Source organism: Bison bison, unplaced genomic scaffold (assembly GCF_000754665.1).
Source record: "Bison bison bison isolate TAMUID 2011002044 unplaced genomic scaffold, Bison_UMD1.0 scf7180017857972, whole genome shotgun sequence".
NCBI lineage: Eukaryota > Metazoa > Chordata > Mammalia > Artiodactyla > Bovidae > Bison > Bison bison.
The window spans coordinates 37,124-47,903 of NW_011488545.1; the positions used below are offsets into that span (position 1 = coordinate 37,124).

The 10,780-nt window shown below is 36.8% G+C and overlaps 1 protein-coding gene across 1 annotated transcript; it reads right to left on the bottom strand.

The window, feature by feature from the left end:
• Nucleotides 1–2,838: 2,838 nt before the first annotated feature.
• LOC105004198 (olfactory receptor 6C2-like) lies at nt 2,839–3,777 on the bottom strand. The gene has a single exon (XM_010861725.1). The coding sequence runs from the start codon at nt 3,775–3,777 to the stop codon at nt 2,839–2,841; it is 939 nt and encodes a 312-aa protein (XP_010860027.1).
• Between the last annotated feature and the right edge of the window lie 7,003 nt (nt 3,778–10,780).

The window sequence follows — 10,780 nt, forward strand, 5'->3', positions numbered from 1 at the left end:
TCTGCTCAAACTGTCAGAAACACCCAGTTGGTCCAGAAACTCAAGTTTTAAACCAATGATTTGGGGATGATTTGTTATTGCATGATAACTAACTATAGAAAGTGACAGGTGCACATGAGGGTTCTACAGAGAGGGCTAGGGAGGGATGCACGGAAGGAAGTCTTTGTAAGAGGCGATGCCTTGAACACAGGTCGAGAAATGAAAGTCAAAAACGTTCCAGTCTGGACCATTGAGGTTTATGGTGAAAAATGCGAAAGATAGTAAGGTATAAAATAAACAAATGTAGAACATCTTTCTTAGAAATATTAGTGAAGGTCATACCTTCTGTTTTTTCGATGTTACAGATAATCTTTGAGGAGACAATATGCCTTCTTATTGAATTCCTTGTCCATAACCCAGGACTTCCTTGTATTTTGCTAGTTGAACTTTCTCAATGTCTAGGAGAAATTTGCTGAGATTTGCTGGCTTCTGTTGGCTTAATTTAGCCATATTTAGAAATTTCATTGTATTATGTATTTCAGCACTAGTTGTGCTGTATGAGCATATTGTTGCTGGTAACTCACTAGGTCATGTCCGACTCCTGGCAACCCTGTGGACTGTGACATGTCAGGCTTCCCAGTCCTTCACAGGGAGGCCTGGCATGTTGCAGTCCATGGGTTGAAAAGAGTCAGACAGAACTGGGTGACTGAACGACCACCACCACCACAAAGGAAACTAGTTGCAAAGTCTAGCTTCTGCCATGTAAGAGGGCAGAAAAGTGAACAGTTGCCTTCAGAGTTGGGAGGCATTAAAGTAAAAAAAATATGTTCAGGCCTGCTCACTATTCTCTTTATATTCTTTGTTCTCAGGAAATGAAGACATAAAAACTCATTCTGCTTTTTTCCTTTTCACTGCAACACTTTCAGTGAATATTCAGGGTTGATTTCCTTTAGAATTGACTGGCTTGATCTCCTTGCATTCCAAGGGACTCTCAAGAGTTTTCTCCATCATCACAGTTTGAAACCATCAATTCTTCAGCACTCAACATTTTTTATTGTCTGTCTCTCACATCTGTACATGACTACTGGAAAAACCATAGCTTTGACTATATGGATCTTTGTAGGCAAAGTAATGTCTCTGCTTTTTAATATGCTGTCTAGGTTTGTCATTGCTTTTCTTCCAAGGAGCTTGTGTCTTTTAATTCCATGGCTGCAGTCACTGATTGTAGTTATTTTTGGAGCACAAGGAAATAAAATCTGTCACTGTTTCATTTATTTCCCTATTTACTTGCCATGAAGTGGCTGCCATGAACTTAGTGTTTTGAATGTTGAATTTTAAACCAGCTTTTTTACTCTTCTCTTTCATCCTTATCATGACCCGTGGTGGATTCATGTTGATGTATGGAAAAACCAATACAATATTGTAATTAACCTCCAATTAAAATAAATAAATTTAATTAAAAAAATGGATAACCAACAAAGACCTACTGTTAGCATGGGGAACTTTGTTCAATTTAGTGACAATTTACTGCTACTGTTAGCACAGGAGACTTTGCTCTATTTAGTGACAACCTAAATGGGAAAAGAACTTGGCTAGAAGTATATACATGTACATGCATAACTGAGTCACTTTGTGTATACCTGAAACTACCACAACATTGTTAATCAACTCTACTCCAATATAAAATAAAAAGTTTTTTAAAAGAAAAAAAAAAGAGGCTCTTTATATCTTTAGTTCCTCTTTGATTTCTGCCATAAGGGTGGTGTCATCTGCATATCTGAAATTATTGATATTCCTCTCGGCAGTCTTGATTCCATCCTGTGAGTCATCCAGCCTGGCATTTTGCATGATGTACACTACATAGAAGTTTAATAAGCAGAGTGACAATATACAGCTAGATATACTTTTTTACCAATTTGAACCACATGGATGGTTTTACTATTTCAGCAGATTTTCAGATCACTGCCACCTGGGTGATAAATTAATGTAGAGGCTGTGCTCTTCACTTTAGAGATAATCCAATGAATCTAAACCTATATATTTGGGCTTTAAAGTTCCTTTTCCAAAGTCGACGTGAATCTCCAGGGATCTAAACTCATGTTTTTTTCCTCTCCAGGGTTAAAATTCATTCGTTTTTTTGCTCCAAATAATTAATCATTATCTTGAATATTTAAGTTCTGCTTAAGGAAAGTAACTGTAATGATCTAAACACTTTTTGGATATTTGCATTGAAAAAAAACAATGGATACTATTACTCCATTATTTCCCTATGAGTTCAAGAATTCAATATTTCCACATAAGATTTAATAGTTCTTTTATTGATCAGAGCCAGGTTAGAGTTTAGGTAAGGACCTTTTTGGGTTTCCCAAGTGGTGCTAGTGGTAAATAAACCACTTGCTAATGCAGGTAGACAAGAGATATGGGTTTGATTCCTGGGTCAAGAGGTCCTCTGGAGGTGGGCATGGCAACCCACTTCAGTATTTTTGCCTGGAGAATCCCATGGACAAAGGAGTCTTGTGGAATACAGTCCATAGGTCACAAAGAAGTGGACATGACAGAAGCAAATTAGCACACACACACAAGGGCTTTTTCATGGAAATCTAATTTCATATTCTCTTGATAAGAGATATAATGTAGGAGAAAATTTATTTTCAACAATAACTGACATGACTCAATTTGTTTATTTTAATAAGCACTGAAATTATGATTTGAGGGCTGAAATTCCATAATAACAGTGGTATAGCCTGTTAATATGAACAGACAATAGACTAGTGTTCAATAGTTAACAGACGAAAATTGTGGCCTTCAGGGCCACTATTCTTTTTAAATTTATATTTTACACATAGTTTCAACATATCTTTACTTTCTTGAGATCAGTGAAATTCTTTTGATTAAGTCTGTAAAAGCTTCTTTCACTTGTTTGTTCCTCAGGCTATAAATAAATGGGTTTAACATGGGGGCAACTGAAGTCGTAAGCACTAACACATACTTGTTAATTGCCATTTCATCTTTTGCTGAGGGTTTGACATAGATGAAAATACAACTGCCATAGGTGATAGAAACCACAATCAAGTGAGAAGAGCAGGTAGAAAAGGCCTTCATCTTTTGCTGGGAGGAAGGGAACTTTAGGATGGCATTGATGATGTATATGTAGGACATAACAACACACAGAAATGTCACAATGTTAATCAACACAGCAAGTGTAACAACCATCTGTTCTATGAACCATGTGTCTGAACAAGAGATCTTCAGGATAGCAGAAGCATCACAGAGAAAATGATCAATGGCATTAGAATCACAGAATTCCAGGTTTAAGCCCAGGCAGAGTGGTGGAAATATGACCAGCCAACCTACTATCCAGCAACAGACAACAAGCCAAACACAGACTCTACTGTTCATGATGGTTGAATAATGTAAAGGTTTGCAGATGGCCACATAGCGGTCATAAGACATGATGGCCAGGAGAAAAAATTCTGTTCCTCCAAAAAGGAAGATAAAAAACAGTTGACTAACACAAGCATTGTAGGAAATAGTCTTGTCCCCAGTTGATAAGCTGTATAAGAATCTGGGAATGCACACAGTAGTGAATAAAGTTTCTAAAAAGGAGAAGTGTTTGAGGAAAAAGTACATGGCAGTTTTAAGGTGAGAATCTATTAAAGTGAGTATAATGATGGTCAGGTTCCCAGTGACACTCAGTAAGTAGGAGACAACCAGAAATGTAAAAATCAGAACCTGCATTGGAGGGTCATCTGTCAGTCCCAGGAGTATGAATATAGATAATGATGTATGGTTTCTCATCATTGACTTGTACTTCTCAAATTCCTCACAAAGTCAAGTGACACTGAACTGAAAAACTTGTATGAAATTATGAAGCTATGGCCATTGGGTAAAAAAAAATCCAATCAATGAAATGAATAGTCATTTTCTTCTTTAATTTGATAACGACCGGTCAAAACTGTGGTGTTCTCAGCTCTCTTGATGTACATATAGAAATCCTCAAGATCATATTTTTGTGAAATAAATTTACTACAGTTCATACTTTTATACTCCATTCATGCACTCAGATCTCTGTTTTTCAGTTCATCTAAATTCTGCCCTATATTCTCTGAAATGTATTTGTCTATAGAATTAGAAAGCATCGTCTATGTGATACGATTTTATGAGTATTATAATGTTCTTTTGTCCTAATAATTCTTCATTATTTCCAAGTTTGAATGAACTCACAAGCTGTTTGAGGCGTGGCTTCCTGTTAAATGGAAATAAATGACTGACTTTGGCATTTGTACAGAACATATAGGCCAAACATGCAGTATTTCAATGTTTGCTGATATTGCAATGACTAAAATGTTATCTCACTTTATTTTGCTTTGGTGTGAGAATCATCACCCAAATAACATCATTACTTACCAGTTTTCCTATTTATCTTAAAGCTTCTAATCAGTACCCGACTTTTCTTCCATTTTCACTCTGATAGAACAGTGTTCGATTAGAACTACAGAAGTAACCACCTGCAGTATTGGGTAAAGAAATTAGTATAAGCAGAAAATAAAGAAGACCTGAAGAGTTTAATCTTAATTGTTTGTGTTTCCAAGGTCACAAAAGACAAGGGGATACAGTATGTGACACAGGTTGGAGGAGACCAAGGACACATGACCATTTCTTAACAAATAGTAACTTGAATTGCATCCTGCAACATAAAAATGTCATTAGTGCTAAAACTAGGAAAATCCAAATAAAACCTGTAGTTAATTAAATTTATTTTATATTATTATTATTATTTCTTTTCCAGCTATTTTTTTGCTTGTCTGTGACCGTCCAAGGGTAAAGAATCTGCCTGCAATGCAGGAAACTCGGTTTAGTTTCCTAGGTTGGGAAAATCCCCCGGAGAAGGAAACGGCAACCCACTCCAGTATCGTTGCCTGGAGAATGGCATGGGCAGAGGAGCCTGGCAGGCTACAGTCCATGGGGTTGCAAGAGTCGGACACGACTTAGCAACTAAAGAAAGAGAGAGACAGACCCTCCAAGCCAGAGCCACAAGTGCACTCCTCCCAGCGCCACTGGGGATTGGTGATGAATTGGCTGCACCGCCCATGCTGTCTGATGTGCCAGGATAGCGAGTCAGAAGCCAGTGTGCGACTCGGTCGGCAGGGGGAGCCAAGAGAGCGCGAGGGACCTGCTGCGGCGGTGGTGACACCGTGTATCCCTGTCCCCTGATTTGGCCACGACCTGGATCCGTCCTGTCCTTAAATCTCTCTTTTAATTATTAGTACTAGTATTATGAGTATTTAATTACTAATTATTAGTATACAGTGTTAATTCCTTAGTGTTAATAATTCCATTGTGATTATTAGGAATTTACATTTTGGGAGAGCTGGTTGAAGGTTATTTGGGTACAGTTCACTATTTTTTCTACACTTGTATGAGTACAAAATTATATTATAATTAAAAGTTTACCAAATTTTAGAAATAAAAAAGATAGAAAACCAAAACGGTAAATGGCAGTTGCTGAACACTTTACCTCTGGCAGTATGCTGGGGCATATGGTCACATGAATTATTTGTATGGTATACATGTCTTCTCCTCCAGTCCCTTCTGCTTCTTCAGTTGTATTTTTGTGGTGATATCCATTTTATCATATCTATTTGTATATAAGATATCATTTGAAATTAAAGTTGGCAGTTACATTTAGGGTTTAATGTTAATCAGCAGTACCTCAATTGCGTGGATTCTGTGTATACCTAAAAGCCAAAATTATGGCTTCAGCTAATAGTGCATGCAGTTTTTGATCCACTGATAGTACACTCATGTGATGAAGATGTCCATGTTTAGAAAGGAATGTTACCTGTGGAACAGCTCTTCAGAGTGCTTCCACCAGAGTGGGGCATTCACTTTCCACAAACTGAAGCAATATCTCTGCCAGTTTGAGAGGAGTCTGTATCCTGATACAACTCTGTTCATTACCAGCTTCCCACTCCTGTTTTTCCCTTCACTAGCCTGATACTGATACTTGTAGGTTTATCAAGTTTCAGCTTAGTGTCAGTTGCTATGAAACACTTTCTTGAAACTTCATCTTGTATGATCTTGGCTTCTATTTTTTGTCCCTCTAGCTCACTATGCTTATCTCTTTCTTACCAGTAAATATGTGAATGTAATGTTTGAGACTGGGTAATGTTTTCTTTATTGAGATACCACAGCAGCTAGCCTTATTCAGAGTTTATTAAGAGCTCAATAAATATGTTTATTGTAAAATTCATGAATTCTATATGTACTCTTCTGACTCAGAAAAAGTCAGTTTTCTCATGTGGTGAAATTTTCATTCCCATTTATGGTACATTCTTTAATGAAAGTATGCAATCGTGCATGGGGGTCAATTAGATTCCTTTGTGTTTTAAACTTTTTGGGGTATAAATGATATAAAAAATGCCCACTCTTAATATATATACCATATATAATCTCTCTTGTTTATTTTCCTTCACTTTAAAAATGAGGGCTTTTAAATATTAAAATCATTCTTTGCTTCCTGGCAATACAAAAAAATGCTACCTTTCATATTTAGTCCTAGACCAAAAAAAAAAGTCGTTACAATTCTTTTGATCTGACCAAATGTATTATATACTTGGTCTTCTCTCTCATTACTTACATAGCAGCTAAGTCAAATATTCCTTATCCCTCAGTTATTGTCAGGATACTTTGTCACTTTCTTCCATTGCTGAATCAAAAGGCATTTGCCCTTAGAGGCTTCACTTAAATGGATATTTGGAGTTTCACTTGGTTACTATAAAATATTCCATTCCTAATCTTTATGAAAGGCAGATATCAACTCCCACTTGGTACCTAGTCCCACTGTTTAGCCTAAAGTGCATATAGAAAAACAGAATAAGGGAAGTACAGGGAATGTTTTGCCTAAAAGTTAGCCTCCCCACCTCAATACCAGGTTAAAGGTCACACAGGGACAGCACAGAGTTTCCAGTGGTGGGACAGGAATGAATTGTCTCTGTAGCCCAGGCACCCCCCCTCAGTTTTGTCAGAATGACTCCAGGTACCTGACTCTCCCAAGCACCTCAGGAAGCCCGTGTGTCCTGAGGAAAGAGATTAATCTTTTTGTCCAAAAATGCCACTTTTTTCTTCAGTCATTCATATTTCTATTCAGTCATTAATTCATGTCATATTAACAACACTCATGATACAGATAGAGATGTTAAAATTGAGTTTTCATTAAAATGTGAAAGACTTTTAGAGGAAGGGGTCATTGAGTTATAAAGCATAAGCAAATGAGTCACTTAATAGAGATATAGGTCACCTATTTTATACACAATTTTTATTTCAAATGAGGATGAAGTTATGGCAGAGAACACATGGGAGTGTCCCTCTAATATCCACTGCATTCAGATGATCTTCATCATATTCATACATGAAAGCAGCTAATCAATGACTGTCTTGTACTTGCCACTCATACTGTGAAGCCACACTTCATAAGTGGTTGTTGAAACCTTTCACATAATTTTAAAGTGACAAATCATATAAGTTATGTTGGTATACATACATTGCTCAGAAGAAAGCATCATTCTAAAGTTCAGAAAATGGACATAAAATTAAAAAAAAAACAAAAACACACATCTCTGATACTTGTAACCTCAGATGTTTGCTGAATCCCAAAGTTGCAAAGAGTGAAAAAAGTCCTCCAGGAAGGCCTTATAATGGAGAGAGGAAGGTGGACTGACCATTCGTAGGAGCACATACTCAAACTCATAGTGGTCTCCATAGTTGGAGCGTTTCACTAAGTCATCCTCCACTCACACAAGATGAAGATATTCTCAAGAGAAAGCCTGTCTCCCCCTGAGCCCAGGGAGTCTTTACCCTGGAACTACAGAGCTAACAGTAGTTTAAATGGTTAGGAAAGAATCTTTTTCTGTAGTTGGGAAAATAGATATTCAATTGTTTCTGGCAGAAGAACATATTTCTAAACTGAGAGAATTTCCCTTAAAAAATATTGAGCAAATTTTCAATTATGTGCAACAAACAAACATGTTCTTGATGGATTTATTTTATCATTATCAATGAATCTCTGGTGTAGTAGACTTTGGGGATAGAGGAGGAAATACAGATCTGGGGAAAATGTCCTCAGAGAGGCAGGTGTAAGTAACATTAGCACCAGAAGCAGTGCAGGAATGCAATAATAAGTATCAGATTACAAGACAAAAGGCAACCATGTGTTATTTTATTTCTACAGTATGTTAGGCATTTGTAATATGATACAGACAATTTATCCATTTATTAATCCTATAAAGCTGTACTTAATGTTTAGTGTCAGTATAAATATTCACATAATAATAGAGAAAAATATTTTATCAAAGAAAAAGCAAAGTGATAACTTACATTGAACATTTTCAGAAATACCTCCCAGGTATTTGTATCTATTTTTTATTATTTTTTTTTTACTTTACAATATTGTATTGGTTTTGTCATACATCAACATGAATCCACCACGGGTGTACACATGTTCCCAAGGCTGAACTCCCCTCCCACCTCCCTCCCCATACCATCCCTCTGGGTCATCCCAGTGCACCAGCCCCAAGCATCCTGTATCCTGCATCAAACCTGGGCTGGCAATTTGTTTCTTATATGATGTTATACATGTTTCAATGCCATTCTTCCAAATCATACTCCGACCCCCGCCCCCCTCCCCCCTCTCCCACAGAGTCCAAAAGACTGTTCTATACATCTATGTCTCTTTTGCTGTCTCGCATACAGGGTTGTTGTTACCATCTTTTAAATTCCATATATATGCATTAGTATACTGTACTGGTCATTTTCTTTCTGGTTTACTTCACTCTGTATAATAGGCTCCAGTTTCATCCACCTCATTAGCACTGATTCAAATGTATTTTTTTTAATGGCTGAGTAATACTCCATTGTGTATAAGTACCACAGCTTTCTTATCCATTCATCTGCTGATGGACATCTAGGTTGCTTCCATGTCCTGGCTATTATAAACAGTGCTGCGATGAACATTGGGGTACACATGTCTCTTTCAATTCTGGTTTCCTTGGTGTGTATGCTCAGCAATGGGATTTCTGGGGCGTATGGCAGTTCTATTTCCAGTTTTTTAAGGAATCTCCACACGGTTCTCCATAGTGGCTGTACTAGTTTGCATTCCCACCAACAGTGTAAGAGGGTTCCCTTTTCTCCACATCCTCTCCAGCATTTATTGCTTATAGACTTTTGGATCACAGCAAATCTGATTGGTGTGAAATGGTACCTCATTGTGGTTGTGATTTGCATTTCTCTGATAATGAGTGATGTTGAGCAACTTTCCATGTTTTTGTTAGCCATTTGTATGTCTTCTTTGGAGAAATGTCTATTTAGTTCTTTGGCCCATTTTTTGATTGGGTCATTTATTTTTCTGGAATTGAGCTGCAGGAGTTGCTTGTACATATTTGAGATTAGTTGTATGTCAGTTGCTTCATTTGCTATTATTTTCTCCCATTCTGAAGGCTGTCTTTTCACCTTGCTTATAGTTTCTTTTGTTGTGCAGAAGCTTTTAATTTTAATTAGGTCCCATTTGTTTATTTTTGCTTTTATTTCCAACACTCTGGGAGGTGGGTCATAGAGGATCCTGCTGTGATGTATGTCGGAGAGTGTTTTGCCTATGTTCTCCTCTAGGAGTTTTATAGTTTCTGGTCTTACGTTGAGATCTTTAATCCATTTTGAGTTTATTTTTGTGTATGGTGTTAGAAAGTGTTCTAGTTTTATTCTTTTACAAGTGGTTGACCAGTTTTCCCAGCACCACATGTTAAAGAGATTGTCTTTTCTCCATTGTATATTCTTGCCTCCTTTGTTAAAGATAAGGTGTCCATAGGTGCGTGGGTTTATCTCTGGGTTTTTATTTTTTTTTCCATTGATTTATGTTTCTGTCTTTATGCCAGGACCATCCTGTCCTGATGACTGTGGCTTTGTAGTAGAGCCTGAAGTCAGGCAGGTTGATTTCTCCAGTTTCATTTTTATTTCTCAAGATTGCTTTGGCTATTCGAGGTTTTTTGTATTTCCATACAAATTGTGAAATTATTTGTTCTAGCTCTGTGAAAAATACTGTGGTTGCTTGATAGGGATTGCATTGAATCTATAGATTGCTTTGGGTAGTATACTCATTTTCACTATATTGATTCTTCCCATCCATGAACATGGTATATTTCTCCAACTATTTCTTTCACCAGTGTTTTATAGTTTTCTATATATAGATCTTTAGTTTCTTTAGGTAGATATATTCCTAAGTATTTTATTTGTTTCTTTGCAATGATGAATGGGATTGTTTCCTTTATTTATCTTTCTATTTTCTCATTATTAGTGTATAGGAATGCAAGGGATTTCTGTGTGTTGATTTTATATCCTGCAACTTTACTATATTCATTGATTAGCTCTAGTAATTTTCTGGTGGAATCTTTAGGGTTTTCTATGTAGAGCATCATGTCATCTGCAAACAGTGAGAGTTTTACTTCTTCTTTTCCAATTTGGATTCCTTTTATTTCTTTTTCTGCTCTGATTGCTGTGGTCAAAACTTCCAAAACTATGTTGAATAGTAGTGGTCAAATTGGGCACCCTTGTCTTGTTCCTGACTTTAGGGGAAATGCTTTCAATGTTTCACCATTGAGAATAATGTTTGCTGTGGGTTTGTTATATATAGCTTTTATTATATTGAGGTATGTTCTTTCTATTCCTGCTTTCTGGAGAGTTTTTATCATAAATGGATGCTGAATTTTGTCAAAGGCTTTCTCTGCATCTATTGAGATAATCATATGGCTGT

Bases quoted from the DNA above. Each gene is read 5' to 3' on its own strand.
- LOC105004198 (XM_010861725.1), bottom strand. From the start codon at position 3,777: ATGAGAAACCATACATCATTATCTATATTCATACTCCTGGGACTGACA.